This window comes from Aricia agestis, chromosome 6, assembly GCF_905147365.1.
Source record: "Aricia agestis chromosome 6, ilAriAges1.1, whole genome shotgun sequence".
In the NCBI taxonomy this organism is placed as follows: domain Eukaryota; kingdom Metazoa; phylum Arthropoda; class Insecta; order Lepidoptera; family Lycaenidae; genus Aricia; species Aricia agestis.
Window position 1 is genome coordinate 9,989,359 of NC_056411.1, and position 19,711 is coordinate 10,009,069.

The 19,711-nt window shown below is 33.3% G+C and overlaps 1 protein-coding gene across 8 annotated transcripts in view; it reads left to right on the forward strand.

Moving 5' to 3' along the window:
- The window catches only part of LOC121727707 (homeobox protein cut-like), a 118,701-nt gene that overhangs the window by 40,281 nt on the left and 58,709 nt on the right, over positions 1-19,711 (forward strand). Inside the window, exon 1 of one of the 8 annotated variants that reach the window (XM_042115683.1) lies at positions 4,463-4,630. The exons of the other annotated variants lie outside the window; for them this stretch is intronic. Within the exon in view, the coding sequence (XP_041971617.1) occupies positions 4,604-4,630 (27 nt within the window). The 5' untranslated portion in view covers positions 4,463-4,603. Of the gene's footprint in view, positions 1-4,462; positions 4,631-19,711 lie in introns of those variants that run through there. 8 annotated transcript variants of the gene reach the window in all.

Here is a 19,711-nt window from a genome sequence, read left to right on the forward strand (position 1 = left end):
GATTAATATTTTCATACGAGCTCATTCTTGATCACATAATTATTTAAAATATTATCGCATTCAACGTAATCATAGTCATACAATATAAAATATTGTAGCAATTAGCAACATTGAAATTAGAATCAGTAGCGTATCCGCTTCCGTTCGATATTCGAACAACATTCGAATTAAGAACGCGCTCCAAATAGATGATAAGCGACAATGGCGCGTTTCATTTGTAACGACGATCATATTTCGACATAATGTGTTATAAATCAGTCTTTCCACAAATAAATCGGAAATTTAAGTCATAATTTATTAATAAATTAAATTTTTGTAGTAGTTTAGGCTCAGGATTAACACAGACACGTTTACACCGAAAAAGTACAGCATTACCGTGGGATACCTTAAAATCGGGTAAATACTAAATAATTATTACGATGATTGAAGACAGCACGGAGCACCAAAATTTTCAAATTTCGATAACGATACTTTATCAGAAATATCGCGCTACGTAAAAATATTTGCCGGGCACACCTGAACCGTAGTTCTTTTCTCCGGGATAAGATAGGGAAGGCAATAACCATTAAAAGCTTCCAAAGAGCCCGTTCAAAAAGTTTTCTTTTCAATAACGCGTCTAATATTCAAATTAGACGGTGCAAGGCGAGGAATCCGCGCGATATATCATCGGAGCTAATCAGATTTCTCCGCTGCCTACATTTTGTAAATATTAAGGAGATTAAACAAATTGCCTATAAAAATAAGTGATTAATTGAATTTGGCGAGTAATGTAATACAAAAACTTGAGAGCTATTAAGGAAGTGAACTCTACGTTGAAAATGAATAGGAGATGGTAAATACGTACAAGTAATTATGTCTGAGTATTTAGGGTGAAAAAACAACCAATTTTAAAATTATATTAATTATTATATTTAACATTATTATGGTACAATATCCACTATCTTTGCTGCTACTACGATTTTACTTCAAATTACTGCTGGCTTAAAAATTCTCAGTCGAAACTCCAAGCAAATACAGGCTGATAACAAAAGAAAATAATTTGAATTTAGATTTATGTTTCCAATTTCGAAATCATTCAAAATTCAAACGCAATAGTACGAGGCAGTTCGGAGGCGTCCCGGGCGTTACTTGGCGAACTCAATACACCAGAGCGCCATAAAAAATAATTTAAATTGCTCTTACAGTGACTCGCTATCGCTCCGAACATTTGCATACTAAAATAATGCAAAAATCTATGCGGAACGCAGTCGCCCCGTTTCCATTGTCACCCGTCACGATCTGGAACGAATAATGTTCGTGCCATACTTTTTATCTTGCTAGTTATGGTGTTTTTTTTTTTTTTTATATTAATAATATTATGAAATAAGCGAATAAAATTCTGTTAATCAAAAAAATTCCTACCACCTAGTGCTTCATAAGTTATTAATTAAAAACGTACAGTAGGAATTGAATAATTCAAAGCTTGTACGTATTATAATATTTTTAATTTTGCAAAAAATATTCAAATGAAGAAAAATCATATATTTTTGTAAAAAATCAATTTAACGAATTCACTTTGGAATATTAAACGTGTACTTTTTTTTCAATTTAGGTAGTTACAGTATTCTATTATTTTATGAATGCGATAAATAATTTTTAACAAGAACACGAAAATTACGAATAATCAAGTTTTTTCACATTGCACGAATAATTATTACAACTAATAACGAGTCGAAATAATTATTCATGGAAATTAAAAAGTTTAAATTTCTCGAACAATGGAACTATGGATTAGCATTAGACGCGTGGGGAAAGAAATTTTATGTGTTATTTTTTCTTGTTTTGAAATATGCGCGCCGTTAGGTTATTTATTGCCTCCATAGAGGTTATATTTCGGGAAGTAATGAGGTTTCGTTCAGGAAAGGGCAATTTAAATGTGCGTAGATTGAGTCGTTAGGGCGCCCATCGCCCGCTTAGAGTTTTCCTTCGCGTCGCTCGATCATGCGAATGTGCCCGCAGACGGCCATTTCATTGTACAGTGTAATATCTCGATATTAATAAATATCGATTATTGTACAACGTACGCTGCTAAACTAAATAAATGCTTTCCATTACAGTTTAGACAGTATAAGAAGGTGGTCATTAGAAGTTTACTATTTATAAACACCATGTAGAGATCAATTACATTAAATTACACATGTGTATAATATTTTGTACGATAGTGATGATTGCTTCTAAATAAAAACCTACATAAAACGAGTTCAATAACTGATTTAAAAACAATTCGCAAAGAGCGATGGAAAACATGATCATAATACAATCGTGGCAAGTGTTACAATAGTAACAAGATATCCTTACGATCTTTTTAAATATTAATAACCAGCGAAGCGTTAAGTTACCAAAATGTTACGGTCGGCGAGCGACAAGTAATAATACTATCCAATGTAATTATTATTTTAAATAATAAATTTCAACTTTAACTATATATTAAAACCCGTGTAACTGAATCCGATAAAACACACGTGTAAAAATAATAGTATTTGTTATACACATATAACCAGAATCGACCCCTGGATTTAGTCTAGCAAGCAATTAGTCTAAACTTTATGGGATTTTGAAGGAAATCTTGCTGTATTACATTCTTTAAAATCGGATCTGTAGTTTAGGCGTTACAGCTTAGGAGCACGCTTACCAAACACTTTATAGTAGAGGAGACCGTGGGAGGTCGACCTTCACCGATCTGATAACCAGATGAGACACATTTTTTATCAAATATAATTTATAAACAAATATGCGTACGATGGAGTCACCTATATTGACTTACCTGTTCACATCGGCTTCCAGGTAAGCCTACTGAGGCATATTCTATGTGTTAAAAACTAACAGTGAAATAAAATTCATTTGGTTATCAAAAAAATGAAAGTGATTAAAAAAAATCGATTAAAGTTAATTTAATTAAAAATAGCCATGAACACTTTTAGATAGGCAAGTAATTATAGGCATATTGGTTTATAAATTATATTTGAAAAAAAATATGTCTCATCTGGTTATCAGATCGGTGAAGGTCGACCTCCCACCGGCTCTTAGACCACTACACAGACTACCAAAATCAATAACCCTCATTCGTTGTACTCCTTTAAAAACATAGTTAAAATCATTAAAATACAGTCCCTGTATTAATACTAAATGCTTGTAGACGTTCGTAGCGCCGTAGAACCTCTACGAAGTCTACGAATGGCAAAAAGTTTTACTTCTGTTTGTACTAATATGTATGCTGTGCTTCTGTAAAAAGTTTTCACTTCTGTAAAAAAGCTTTTACTTCTACAAAGTTTTTACTTCTATACCACTACTTAAATTTTAATTACTTAACACTTATTAATAAAGATTATTTTCATTTCTCAACATGTAAGTGTCACCTGGTTACGAACGCGAAGAAATTTCTCACCGATTAAAATCACATCTATCGAAGATATTATATGGATATGCAAATAATTAAAACAGATCAAACCCTTACTAGGTCAATAAATAAAAAAGAGAATACGGGGCAAACATTAAAGAAACCAGTCTGAGTATCCGATCGCGCATAAATTTCCTACCCTCGATTGTTCTATGATTTATACGTTCGGATACTCGCATATGGTAATGTCGGAGTAGATTTATTTTTCAATAATTATTCGATATTATTTTTCGGGACCGGTTCCGAGTTACTTAATATGCGAATAATAATTAGTGTTTCTCGATACTTTTCTCACGAAAGGGTCGAAACCTGGCCCAGTAATTACCTTTCATATCGAATAACCCGTACTCAGTATTAACCGTCTGTGCAATTAACATATTTCGTTCGGAAAGTATGACATGAAAATATACTGACCTAGATAATATACCGTACGTTACTGAAAATCTGAAAAAACATCAATCAATTAATTTATTACAGTACATATTCATAACGATTTATTATCATCTTTACTCCAAATTTGCAATTTTTATGGACGTTATTTTCGCATTAGCGAAACGTACAAAATTTTCGAAACCCATATTATTATTATAAACTATGAAATAGGAACAGCAAAAGTTATTATTATTGTGCCATTTAAAAGGAGTATTAAAGATTTATACTCGTATTATAAAAAGTCCATTTCCGATCTCCGCATTCTCCGCGGCATCCTAAGTATCAATACATTGACATCTGGCCCGCGAAGGGTGAATTAACCCTAATCTTATCTCGGGACACAATGAGACGTCGTACATTAAAACCTGTTTTTACCGATTGATAGACCGATTTCGATATTAAATCTCCCGAATTGAATCGAATGCATCGATTTGCATATGTTTTCTTTTGCTATGCAAATGCTCGGATTTTCAAGGAGGTATGGGAACCGATGTTGGGAGCGCTGTTATGTTAATTACTTAGATAACGCGAGTGTGTTTATCTGTGCGTCAGTCGCTCGCGCGCCTCTACCCGGATGGGTTGCGCACGAGTTTCCGGCTTTTTCGAATTTCGAACGCGGAAAACTCCAAACTTTTTTCGACGATAGAAGCCGAAGACAAAAGAAGAGATCGAATGGTCCCCAGCCGAATCGATTGATTCGATATTATTGAAAATTATGTGACACAGTGAATTAATATGAAAATCCGGAGATTTTATACTCAGGTATTTAGTATTTATTTTTATTTTATCTGCGATCATATTTTTTAAATTATTAACTATTCAGTTAAATAGTGTCCTTCAGTATGAAATTAAATATTACTCGTGGCTTGACGCTGCAATATGGATTTAAAAATAAAATTTTAACGTTAAGTAGGTATGCTTAGCAAAAAAAATAATGTTATAAGATGTAATTGAATTGTTTTAACAAATGGCTAGCCGTGCCAATGCTTTCAAAACTTTTACATTATTTATAATTTATTTGATAAATAAATCAACCAAACCTTTAATATTTTCATTCTTTGATTTGACCTACTTAAATTATTAAGCTATAATATATTATAACTAGATGACTCCCGCAACTCCGTTGCGCCAAAATTCGTTTATCGCGTGGGAACCATACATTTTTCCGAGACAAAAAGTATCCTATGTCCTTTCCCAGGACTCAAAGAATCTCCACGCCAAATTTCATCAAAATCAGTTCAGCGGTTCGGGCGTGAAGAGGTAACAGACAGACAGACAGACACACTTTCGTCGACATAATATTAGTATGGAAGTATGGATATGGATAGTCATAGAAGATCTCATGGAGCTAATACTGAATTCAGCATAGACTCAATAGAGGTATTCCAACACTTCAAAGTCGTGGTTTTCCCAGTGGGTTTTCCAGCTTTCAGTGTAAAAAATACTTAGATAATTTTGAATTATATAACATTCGGAGTGACTTTATCAATTAAAACGGAAAACCGCTATCTATCGCGGTTTCAAATGTTATTGTCAATAGTGTTTTGTTAAAAAACTTATTGATATGACAGGGCTTATCACTGTACCCAATTCCCGTCAAAAATATTTAAACCATCATCATCATCTCAGATGGTTCATCAGCATCTTGGTACGCTAATATTTCAAAGCCGAATGCTTTCTAGGGAGTAAGTTTGTTACTTTAACTATCTATCTATATAAATAAAATAAAAATGAATCCATATTTCCCTTGGTCACGACATCACGCGTAAACAGCTGGGCCTATTTTGCTGAAATCGAGATACTTTGAGTCCCGGAAAAGGACATAGGATACATTTTATCTCGGAAAATGTACGGTTACTGCACAATATAGTTTTATGATTCGCGCGTAAAATATTCAATCGATTTTGATAAATTTTGGTGTAAACATACAATTTGAGTCTCGGGAAAGGACGAGGGATACTTTTTGTCCCTGAAAATGTACGGTTCCCGCACAATAAACTTTTTTGATTTTCGCCTTAACTATTCAATCTATTTTGATGAAATTTGGCATGGAGATACTAATTTTAATCTATTTTTTTCTTAATTACACCAATTCGAATTAAATAATCATCATTAAGACAGGACAACATCTGTCGGGTCAGCTAGTTAATAATATTTTACGATTTATAAATATGAAGTGTTTACCTATTTAAGCAAGTTTTAATTTTGTTACTGAATAGTACCTGTAATAATTGTAAGATCGGTAAATACGAGTAATTATAATAAAAATATTTTCTCTTTTATATCCAATTGAAAGAAACCATTTTCAAAGAAAATTCTTGTTCAAAATCTGGATAGTTTTCTTTTAAGTTCATGTAACGTTTAATAAGAGATGTCTAACGGATATTTTTAATGAAGAACAATAGGTAGAAAATTTAAATTGTATTTGTCTAGAGTTTTCCTTATATTTTTGAATAAATACAGTTAGTTAGTTTTGTCCGAAAATGACAATCAGATGTTGCTATTTTTTATCGTTATCTACATATTAAAATTATGTAAATATTTTTGATTTTTAACGTTTTTTAAACTTACTTAGGTATTAAAATGTATAATAATAAGTAAGTCTTTTTTATTTCAGCAGGTTCTTACTAGTAAATGATTTTTTGTATAATTATTTTTTATTACAAATGTATGTTTTGATTTATGCATACATTCAAATCGCGTTCTTAATTTGAGAGATTTTATGAGGCGTAACAATTGTAGTGTCATTAGTATGGATAATTATCAATTCTGATAATAAAAATTTGTACCTAGTTGAGGGAGCATAGCACTTAATATTATAATTTCGAAACAACATAATGTTTATATGTGAGTTCTAGTGAGGTTAGGAAAAACATACAATAATTATAATTAATTTTCTAATGATTAAAATATGTGCACATGCTTTAGAACAAAATGCACGTTTTTAAAACCTTAGGTTGGGTCTGCAGATTTCCCAAAGAATAACCATACTATTTAAAAACAGAATAGGTACCTATTACACATACTTATTAAGAGTTCAGCGGGGCTAAAATTGTCACTTTGGAGAATCATAATATGTTTTTTTTTAAATGGCAAAATGCAAGTCTGCTTGCAATTCATGTCTAGTAATTCGTACTAATTTGACATTTGTCAGTTTGACAGTTTTGACAATTCATTTGCTGAATATTATTGATTGAGAGGAATTGCTAAATGTGACCATTTTAGCCCCGCAGAATCGACGTAGTTTTTTTTTTTCTTTCATGTAATTAACGAGAGGCAAAGGAGCGAGGCGAGAAAAGTCGTGTGTGTTTGTTTGTCAAGGTGTATGCGGGTGTACCTTTTGGATATAATAACTGGAAAATTGAGAAGCATAATTTTCAGATCATGAGTAGGGTATAGAATTTTGTTTTGAGCATGGTATGTAGCAAAAAGTACATAAGTTAGTGTTAGACTAATGTAGTTTTTGCTACATGCATCGACTATATTTTTATTAATTTTCAATGTCATCATGACTTACAATTTTTATTATTGTGTTGTCTTTTTATTATTTTTAAGTTTCTAAATAGGTTTAAGTTAATGATACTTAAATTTCAAGACTTTTTCTTAATGACAAACAAACGTATAATTACATAATAATATTCAAAACAAAGCAACAATTTTACAGCAGCACATTTGCGGTATCAGTATTTATAGATGGCGCTGCGGACTGTACCCGAGCATTAAAATTGATCAACACATAACGACGTTATCCACATAATGCGGACCCTACTCAGCGGTCACTTCGACAGCGGTTGCCAACCTTTTCCAAATTTCCTACCACCCCCTAATTTTCAACCCACTTTTTACGTCAATGTTTTTCTATAGAAGCCACGTATAAATGAATGCCGAGGGATATCAAAACATCTCCTATCACGGGAGGGGAGTTTTTAGGGAAAGGATTACGAGGACGCCTTTTAGGCCGTCGCGACCCGTCTTGTTTGTTCGGAGGACATCATCGATTCATTATGGCGAATATGTTACGCAGCAATTTTTAATACATTGAAGAGGGTTAAAGTTGTATTGAATGACGTAACGTTTAAAATAACGTTACCAAGTTATTTTTTTTTTATTGAAATGAATGCCATCTATAACATATTATTGAAATATTGAAATTACGACGTTCCACGAAAAATTATGTTATTTTATTGAGATCACAAATTACCTACATAGTCTATTCACGAAATACGTTTAAAAATCTAAGTTATTCATAATTTTAAATTACAATTTACAATAAATTAAGATAGGTACACATTATTATTACAAAATTTATAAAACAAATTAAATATAGTTAACATAGTATTTCCGCAGATAATAATCAAACAAATGAAAAATGTATTAGTTTTTTTCATTTTCACATTTTCTATAAAATTTTATGTGCATCGTCTATGCAGAAGTGAATAAACTAACATTTGTACCAAAGTTTCACAATAGTACATTCGGCGTTCCGTTCTCAAAGTTAGAAACTACACATTCTAAAGTGACCTAAGTCCATAGACTCACCTAATCCTAACTGCATACTATTCTAAGATAAAAATGTTACATACTTGTAACCTTCATTAAGAAAAAATATTGTATAAGATATAAATAATATAATATTACATAGAAATCCTAACGTTTATATATAGATCTATTTTGCATTTTTCCACTCGTATTAATTTCTTCATATTGACGCATTAAATTCGCCCAGGGGGAGGGTGTGAGGGTGTCCGGTGGGGGTGTGGGGGGAGGGGGGAGGGGTCAGATAACGCGGGAGACATAAAGCGTAGGAGATCGCTAATTCATCATAAGTTAAAGGGTTTTTATGTACGTACTCTCTCGGACGATACTCTTTGTACGGATGGCAAAAAAATGTCTGGAGCGATATCGCGACGTAAAATTGGACCTTTCAAAGACTAGATGAGTTATTAATTACCTTTTAAGACCGGCTGTGTCTCGATATAGCCTTTGCATCCCTTCATGTTTAAACTTCGTATGACCTTTAGCTTTTTTTCTATCGACAGTATTTTTTTCCATTTGAAAGACTTTTTGCTGTTTTACGATTAAAATTTTAAAATATCTGTGGTCTAAACTACGAGACGAGTCAGTCAGAGAAGTCTTTATAATCAGGCTCGTGGTGCGGATCAATTATAATCGATAGATTTTCAATTGCTATGCGACAGCCGGGTGCCGCTTGGGGATTGATGGGTTAAAAGAACATGTTAACTCTCTCGATAAACTCAAAATGTGTGTATTGTATGGTTAACCAAAATCGACCATTGAATAAAAAACACATAGAAGCAGTATCAAAGGAAGGGCAAAGTGATAACTGATAAGAAATACCAAAATTGTTACAAACACCGGTTCAAATACAACGAAAGTATACATTAATTTAAATATATGACATGTTTAAATAACACATACATTGACATGACTAAAGATGAAAGGGTCCAAAAGAAATTGTAACAACGTATTTTAATTAGGTAATTAATTGATTAAAAAGGGTCTCAGACGTCGTTCATTAGAAGTTTTTCTGCCCTTTATCACGAGACCAAATTGGTTTAACTCCATGTGAGATTCGACGTGACACTAACCCTCTCCGATCGACTCATTTTCTAAATAAAACCTCATTACCTTCTTAATACTATTACAAAAGGTTTAGAAACTCTGGCCACTAATTTTGTGTAAAACAAAATGGTTGCCGATGCTTTTTATTTTGTGGAGTTTTAACTAATGTTTATTTTTGAGCCTAAAATAAGTTATATCTATATTGAAAGTATATCTACGTCTTCCTCGAGCAGATATCGAACAAAAATCAAACGTTGCTCGCTTAGACGTTTGATTGAGACTTCGGTAAGTAAATTTGAAGTATCTTAAGCGAGTATTTATCAAAATTCATCCTCAATTAATTCTATTTCGTTAAAATCCCAAACTTCACTTTTAATCCGATCGATCCCCATTAATTCGTCCCTAACCCTTTCTAAAACAAAATACTTATAATTGCATCATAGTATATTGATCTAGTTACGGACGAATTGTGTTCAAAGCAATTTATTTTCGGGTGTCAATTGGTGGATTTGTTTTCAAATTTTGTAATCATATTTCCTTTAATTTTGTTTGTTCTAAATTTTGTATTTTAGAGATTTTCTGGTTTTCATCCAATATGTTGTGTGGTTTTATAGTACTTTGTTGACATGATATACTAAATTAACAAAAATTTCGTTCTCATCTACACATGCGACGATTTCATTAAGTAAACTTTGATATCGAAATAAAACGACACGAGCGCGTCTGGCACGCGGCGATAGGCCACAAAAAGATGGTCTATTCTCGGAGCAACTGCGAGTTCGATCCCAATTAAAATCGAATTGCGTTCTAAATGAAGTGCAAATCGATGACACCGTGCCTTATCCTTTGAACTGAAGCGATGTGTCAAATTAAACGATCGATGTCGAGTCGCGATTCTGATGTGATCTTTTGATCATCCCAGATGACTTCACGCTATTTGATGAGATCAATTAGAATTTAAATCCCACTCGTTAATCGTAGTGTGACTTTTCTTTTATTTCAATTTTTAGCCACGGTGAAGATGAAAATATAAATATTCATATTTTACTAAGTCAAATCAAATCAAATTTGTTTTTATTCAGAGTAATTTTTTACAAAATTTTCCGAACATCGTTACTAAGGTGCCTACCACCGGTTAAGGGAACACAAACCATATTATACGCACACACATTATGCTAAAGTCCCATTCACTAAGTTTACCATCACGTCACCATTTCTTGTTTCAAAGGTAAAACGAAATAAAAGTTGTACGTATACATCGATCTGAACTCTGAAGGGAGTTGAAATAATTAAAAGGCACACAAAATCGTGAGCAACTTAATTCCGATGCTTATTTGTAGCTCATCGAGAGCTGTCGAAGTTTTCCCCAAGTCCTCCCAACTTTCCGTCGCAGTTCGGTAATATTTGCACCGTCTGACTTTTAGTTCGTTCTGTTAATTTATAATTACGCTTAATTGGTTATCTATCTCGAGCGCCGTTCCACTCGGGCCCGTGTTTATACAGTAATCTGATTATCTAATTTGCTTTTTCGATGTATTAGTATGGATTTATGATTGTTTCGCTTGCCATTGTGAAGTTTCGCTGCGTCTCAAAATTAAACTTCGAGATCGAGAAAGTTACTTACAGTATCCTCGGTTTCCTGATAAATGGGGGTATATCCCGCTGTTTGATCCCAATTTACATCAGTATCGGGTTACCCTTTCATAATTGCTAGTAATTTTAAAAAAATAATTAGTGTCATCGCGCTCACTTTGAGATGCGTTGATGGATACCATGACCGCCTATGTTTTCTATAAAAAGCCTAAAGGTGAACGTTTATTTACGAGTGGAGGATCACGGAGGGCGATGTGGGCCGGTGATGTATCGCTGAATGGGTGCCTCGATTCATTGATTAGTGCGCGGGAGCCGACAGCCGCGCTTTTGGAACACTGCCATCTTTGTTTCAAATGTCAGATCGTCGCTTTGGTGTGTCGATAACATTCTCCGTTTTAATTTCTCGTTTTATTATTTGACCGCAAGCGTTTTACTGCTCTCTTATTAAGTTTCATATTCGCGGAATATTTGTAAAGTTTCGACTTTATTACTATTTTATTAGCTTTCCCATCAGCATTAATTAAATTAACAAATTCCCTCGAATATACGCGATAAACGTTTACCGATACATTCATCTGGAGCATTTTTCTTTTGAATAACTGTGCTAACCTTCCGTGGATCCGTTTACTTTTCTCTATAAGAATATAAACAAAAGCCATCGCAGTGCGTTAGCATAACATTCAAATCGTATAATTTAGATCGTAATCTCGGTTCGCATTCATTGTCTACCGCTTTGACCGGACTTCGAGATAGAGGTTCTACTGATGAGCACTGAGTACATCTGTTGTGTGATCAATTATCAGTGATTAAATGCTTATACAAATTCTATGAACTAGAAAGCAATTTGCCGGTGTACCGTTTACTTTTGGTACAATGTTATTAGTAGAGACGAGATAATTTTCCAGAGTATTCCTAGAAAGTCTGCTCGGCTGCTATAATTCGATTGTGATTGTTAGAACTGACAACTGATACAAACAATAAATATATATCTGAAATTGGTTATACATCTCATAAAACTTTTCCCATACCTACTATTTGAAGACTTAATCGAAATATAGAGCCACCAATTTTAATAACTACATACAGTTAATTCCAAAATTGGGTTTAGTTCAGAAGTCGAATGAGCCTTTTTCAATCACTACTTAGATTCTAATTTTGTAGAGTACTTCTTCTATCACAATTCCCCACATAATCATAATAAATCTAGTTCCATCACAAAAACATTGCCAGATGTAAACAATTTCTATTGCTTTGGTCGCATATACGATCTGTAAAATATATTATTAATGGGCATTGAATTTCCCCATACGAAAGTTTCCGATACGAGTCAGGTGATAACTTTGCATTCAGTTTTATTGACTCGCGCCGACCCCGACTTCGCTAACTCAATATTTGCTTGTTAATGCACTACGACAAGCGATTTACTTCTGGATTTCATGTTTTGCATACATCGAGCTTCGAGGGTTTTTGCTCCTGTCGCTTGTAACGTTACACTTCGTTGGATATTGTCAGTTATAAAGTTTATATTATTACTGTAGTTATCCTTTCTTATTTTCAAACATTCTTTTTAAGAGCTATATAACTATCGACATCTTAATCAGTAACAGATTACTTCATAGACCATCACTATTTCTCAAAACTCATTACAAATATTAGGGAATAAAACCAAGTAATTCGCGATAAAACGTCGCAGTTAAATCTCGTGCGAAAATGACGGGGAACACACGAATTTGAGATATGTAACGCTCGAATCGCCAATCGGATTATCGTTGTACATGTATAAAAGACGAAAATTCGAGCGAGTTCTTACCCCTTCTGCCCGCCACCCACCGAGGGGGTCTAATGGCAGCACCACTCGGATTCATTAGTAAATTAGAAAGCGGATGAGTCCAAAGTTACGAAAATTCAATATCTAATAATGATTAGCCCTCCTAATACCTGTCTATCGCCAATAGGAGCACCTTGTTTGAATTTGTCAATTCGAGTTTGAGTTCGTTCGAATTATTCCAAATTGAATTATTTAGTTTTCGATTGGATTCTGTTTGGTTACTCGTTCGGCTTTGTGTGCGTGCCTAACTCTTTAACGTACTTTGTTGCGATGTTTCAATGAACTAATATTGGATTGCTTAATTACAAAGTATTGATAACTTTTACTAATGTTTTCTGAATTATTAATTTCAACAACAAAAACCCTGAAATTAATAGACACAAATCAAGACATTTTCGTTAAACTGGGCCACATGATAATAATAAATTACAATTTATCCATCACGTTTGAAAAATCTATCAGATTTCAGGCAGAGGTAAATTACTTCGCCCATACCTTGTGATGTTTTCCATCAATCGGTATTAAAATATTTTAGCACGAGCTTATTTTTTCGTGGCTGTCGAAACGCATTTCCTTCGCCATGACTACGGAGTCGGCTTCAAAAATAAAACTCTTGGAAGGTAATGCGATGCCGGGAGCAAATTAAAACTGACATTGAGAGATTAAGAGCTCGTACCTTAAGTGTGTCGTATCGACTGGCCGAAATAGAAAACATTTTTAATCCAGCAATTTCCATGGCCCCCATCGACTAATCAAAACTTAATTTTAATACACGTGAGTAATGAATATGTATGAACGATAAAATTATACAAAAGGAAATCGGTAGAAGTGAAAATTTCCGCAACCCCACCGCAAACCGCAATTGTTAACAATTATCGACGCGTAGACAAACGAAATTAATTAACAAGTAGGCTAGGTATCGACAGGCCCCTCGGACCCGCAAAAAACGCCCGAAACCCTCCGCCCAAGGAGACCCGTCCTTTATCATATTTATTTTATTTCAATTCGGTACGAATTTAATCCTTTTCCATTAATTAGTGACCGCTCCCCGTATAATGCGGACCCAACCCTTATGCGCGTGTTAATTTTTCTTCGTGGTGGACGTGGGGTTATCGATGGTGAGCTATATCTGTGTACGGACCCGCTCCGTCATATCCATTTCATAATACAGCCTCCCGAAAACGCAATGAGTTAGAAAGGAGGCGGTTCGATGTTATTATTTTCCTCAATTCTGAGGTACAATTATCTATTTTTTTGCTACAAAACATACACTATTTCAGTACATTTTTTTTTACTTTCCCCGATGCTAGTACGCAATTTGGGCAATATAAAAACAAAAATTTTTAATTAAGATTGATGCGATTTGGCCAATTAATGTGATACATGAAGAGTTCATAACGGTCCGGCGGCGTAATATATCCGTTTCATCACAAATTGTTTATAAAAGTAAACTATTATGAGAGAGCAGCGTTGAGAAATTCCCATATACATATGTACATAATTATTATAATAATTATTTCATTATTAGTACAAAGAAGCCAGATGGCTATTAAGTCGAACAAAACTGTAATATTTAATTCATATTTTATTAAGGTTTGTAGATTGTTTATAATGTGGAAAAATATTCTTCTTAATCGTTCATTTTTTATCATCTTTGCTTGGATCTCCTTTTCTTCAACTTTTTATAATGTATCGCTCGTTGATTTTTTCCAATGTTTCTTTAAAAACCTTATTTAGTAGCTTTACTTTACTTAGTTTGAACAATTTTTTATAGTAAATTGTCTTACTATCGATTCTGTTATGTAACTAAGTACATCAGTTACCACATCGACATCCCCTAAGAAAGTTCACACTTTACACTCGCTTCCCCAAACACCTGTTGATAATTTAGTGTACAGGTGTATTTCATTAATTAGGCCGGCCGTTACTACCACAATGCCCTTGACAAAACCAATTCCTGATATCGAGTTATTTGGAGATATTGTATATTGATAAACTTAATAGCTTTTCGATAGGTAGTTTTGGATTAAGTATGTTACGTTTTTTTAACCTCTGTCCAATTATGCTTATCTATTCTCTCGAGCACCTTTTGATGTGTTTCGAAGGGTCTCTTGGGACTTCGTTGTCAGCGTAAGAATTACCAAATTAATAATAAAAAACATAAAATAATTACGAAGAAAGTAAGGTAACTGTAATTACAAAAATTAGAAAATAATTCGCATAAAATTCATTGAATCATTAACCAAGTGTACCGTTATTGGAACAACAGCCGTGAGACTGTTGCTCAAACACTTGAATTTTGTGTGATGGCTCAAATAGATAGTGGCTCTTTGTTAGATAAAGCGAGTGAACGAATCGGTTCAACGTTTAATTGCTACTTATAAAGTTGGTCAAATTCTGAATGAATAATAAACTAAGCTTCAAATTAAGCATCGCGACCAATCAAAACGTTTTATTGTTTTCGGTATTAATTCTCATACGATTACACCTCTAATTGTGTTTGTACCGTTATGTATAATGATATCGTCGATCATTTTTTCTTTATTTTGCCTTTCATTTGTTACTTTGTAGTCTTTTGTTTTCTCTGCATTCTAGGTTCACGTTTTATATTATCATAGCACGTTTTTTCCATAACTTCCCTTAGCTTTTCTGGCTTACGTATTATGACCTTCTTATTCTTCTTATAATTTAAACAGAAACTATTAAATATTTTTTTAATTGACAATATAAAAATATATAATTATATATATAGTGTTACATTCAGACGAAAACAAATATTAAATGCTTTTGTAAATTTTATAAAACTTCATTAACACAAATAACGTAAACTAACAAGCAACAAATAATGTTAGAATCGAAAGTAATATAAATATTGTATAACTATAGCAATAAAATATTTGAATACAAAATAATGATCAATAGATCATTAGAATTAAAATATAGACTATTCATTAATTTTTCTCACATTAAAGCTGATGTCGCCTTCACCATTGTTATTTTTCGAAATTTTACTTTAATGATCTGTAATACTTAAATCAAAATTTCATTCACACAGCCCGTAAAGATAAAATTCTCGTTAAGCATTATTTAAAAGAAAACATAATTTATTATTTCTTTCTTTAAGCACATTCTAATTAAAATTTTGGATTTAATTTCCATCATTGCAATTTTCGATCGAATTTTTTTGGGGGTCATTGTCCCTTTGCGAATCCACATTAGTAGCCCGCATAGTCTCCCTTTTTTAATGCGAAAGGGTTGGTCACCCTTAATAGTAATGTACAAGTAATTGTCATCTTAGATTTTTATTTTAGTGCAATCTAAACAATACTTTGATATTGTCAATTAAAAATACACGCCTATGTCATATTTTTATGAATTAACTACCAGCTTATTCAAATTGATCTAAAATTGCAACCCGCATCATTTCACCCCATTCTTAATAATAATTAATAAGCTGTAATCGTTACTTTGGGAGGAGAAAATAAGTTATATGATTAGTCTCAGTATTTTTTTTCGCTTAAGAATATTGACCTGTTGATACAAGAAAATTGTATTTTCATAACAGTACATTTTCAAAAGTATTATAGAATAATTGAATATCCGCGAGAAGATAAGTAGCGGCCATAGATAATGTAGAGTTAAATCCAATTGATTGTGATTGATCACTCGCCCGTTGTCTATGAAGTCATGACTCTGACTCATTTCCACATCTTATGTCACCCGTAATTTTTTTACATACGGTAATGAGAGTCAATTATTATCGATTTTGACGTTCTTCTTCTTTCTGAGGTCATTTAAAGAATCCATACAATATGTAATTCTCTACATACTCTATAAAACAAATAAATGAGTAAAAAATAAAGCAAATCAATTATTTTTTGTAAAAGTATTCGTTGGACTTTTTTCTTATAAATGAGAAACGCATAATTGTGTTCGAGAGTTTTATCTCCGTCATTAATCAGACAATCAATGCTTAAGTCGGTAGAAAATTGTTCTTAACGCACACACTTGTTTTATATTTCGAGCATATCGTAATAAATTCAGTATCAATATTTTTGAGATTACCTAATTCACAAAAACTCTAGAGCATAATATTAAAACCCACTTAGTGTCGACTTGTAACAGACATACTTATGAGTTATGACAATTCAACGTTTCCATTGCCCAACTATATTTCAATATGGATATTTTAGCCACGATTACAGTTTTTGGTGATCCATTTACTTGGACATTTAGGCTTATATTATAAGCTCTAGCCAGTCTAGCAGCACCCTTAAGCATAGATGTTATCTGTACCGTCACGCGTGCGCGCAGGCGTGCGATTCAAATACGTTTTCATCATTTACTTTCTTATTAATTACTTCTTTCGCCGTATCTTTAAATTCAGATTTCACTTATTTTAATTAATTTGCTAATTTCCTAACTTTCTTTTTTGATCATAGGGGGTTTGGGCTTATATCGTTAATTAGGTATTTGAGTGGTAGGGTATTAGTTCCGTTTCGCTACCCTCTTTTACTTCAAAAACTGGACATTTTGTATTGATTCGCGTCGATGTTTTTTTGCGAAATAAGCGACGTATAATTAAATGCACTCAAACAAAGCGATAATTGTTGGACTGTTTTAGAATTGTTGAAAAGCTGATTTTTGTATCGTCCAATAATCAGCACATCCGTTTTGTGAGATCGAGAGATTACCAAATGAACAGGCAATGAATACCACAGGAAGTGGTACAAAGGATCCTACGTCAGCGACCACAAGAACAAATGTCGGGTCGGCAGACTAAAGCACATAAGTCAAAAAATGCAATTTTTTTTTCTTTGTACCAAAATTATTAATTTACATCAATACATCGGCAGACTAAAGCACATAAGTCATATTCGCTTGCTCGGGCTTGAACCTAAGTGGCGTCCCTTTTCAACCTCTTGAATCGCATTAATCTTTCGGCGTTATAAAAAACATAAGTTGAGTTATGTTAAAAGGAACACTTGAAGCTCACGGACTTCACGGACACAGAAAGTGACTTATGTTATTAGGAACGTCAAGTGCGTCGTGTTATCTCGATTTTTTATTCGAGGGTAGGTGCTCAAATTATTATTTATTGCCTTCAAAAAACATAAGTGGTAACTGTTGTGATTTGGGTCACACTAGTCGAGTTACTTTTGCTCTGATTTGTTAACAGAACAGTTGTGGAGTGTGACATTTTATGTAAAAATATTCCCAATTACTATGGATTGTCAGCGAGGAAAGAAATTAGTTGAGATGGTGATGAGGAGAAACACAAATGTTGAAGGTAAGTTTGCCATGTTTGATTTAAATCAGTCTTTCATCGTAGTTTTAGCAGAAATCATCAGTGATTTGTTAATTTTAGCATCAATCATAAATAAATGATTAAAATAATTATTTTTTTAGCCTCTACAGTATGTTTTTATTTTTAGATGAACGAAATGAACAGCAATCTACACCCCACAATAGCGGAAGAAGAACCAATACCTTCCACATCATCAGGCCACACTGGCGTCATGTTTATTAATCGAGAAATGGATTTCTCAAGTGATGATTCTGTTCTGGATCCACATTTCGAACTCCCTGAAACAGCAGTTGATTCTGCTGCTGCTTGCTCAACATGAACATTACAAGACTGCCGCAGATCAAGCATACGAAATGAAAAATTGTGATACACAAGTAAATAAAACTGACAATACTGTGCAAGTTTACACATTTGACTTACAATAGTGTTTACCCACTCCAGCCCTCAGCTCTTCTGTAGCTTTCTACAAACGCCAGTTGTGGACGTTCAACCTGACTGTCCATGACAACAAAACTGGAAAAGCTGTGTGTTACATATGGTATGAAACCATAGCTGCTAGAGGAGCTAATCAAATAGCATCATGTCTTTTCAAACATCTTCAAACATACGTACCAGAGAATACAAAACATGTAATATTTTATTCTGATACTTGTGGCGGTCAGAACCGAAATTCTCATGTTAGTTCAATGTTTACTTGGGCTTTGCAGAAATTAGACATAGATGTCATAGACCACAAGTTCATGGTTCTGTGCCATAGCCACTTGGAAGTGGACAAGTGGACACGGACAAATCCGTTTTCTTCTTCTTTTTTTCAATCATAGCATCATTGAAAAAAAGAAGAAGAAAACGGATTTGCAGATTTATCACCCGCATGATTGGATTCAACTCATCAGATCGAGCAGTAAAAAATTTAAAGTTGTTGAAATGCGCAGTTCCGACTTTTTGGATTTTTCTTCATTGTTAAACGGTCCTTTAGTATTAAGAAACAAAGATGTAGAAGGGCGACAATTTAAATGGCCCGATAAAAAGTGGTTGCGCTATGATTCTGAATTTGGCGTAATCTCCTACAAAGACACATTGGACACGGAATGTAATTTTTACAAATTTAACTTGAAAAGTCGAGTGTCTGCCATACCTGATACTATTCCTGTTATATCGGTACAGCCCTTACCGATATCAAAAGAAAAGAAAGATGATCTGATTTCTTTACTCTCCTTAGTACCCGACGTTTTTCATAGATTTTATTTAGATTTGCCTTCTGTGAACAATGTACGTAATACTGACCCTGATATTTTAGATAGTGAAGAAGATGAATAAATAGTTGAATGTCAACTAAAACATAGTTTATAATATTAAATTTACTGTTCTCATACACCTAAGTCACAAGTACCTTCTAGGTACACAGTGTTCTTTCTAACATAAGTCACTAAAATCGCTTTTTATTATATTTTTATCAAATTGTATTTACGTGCATGTTAGTATTCATTAAAAACATCTCAATATTCCAATAAAGTTGATTTTATAGTTTAAC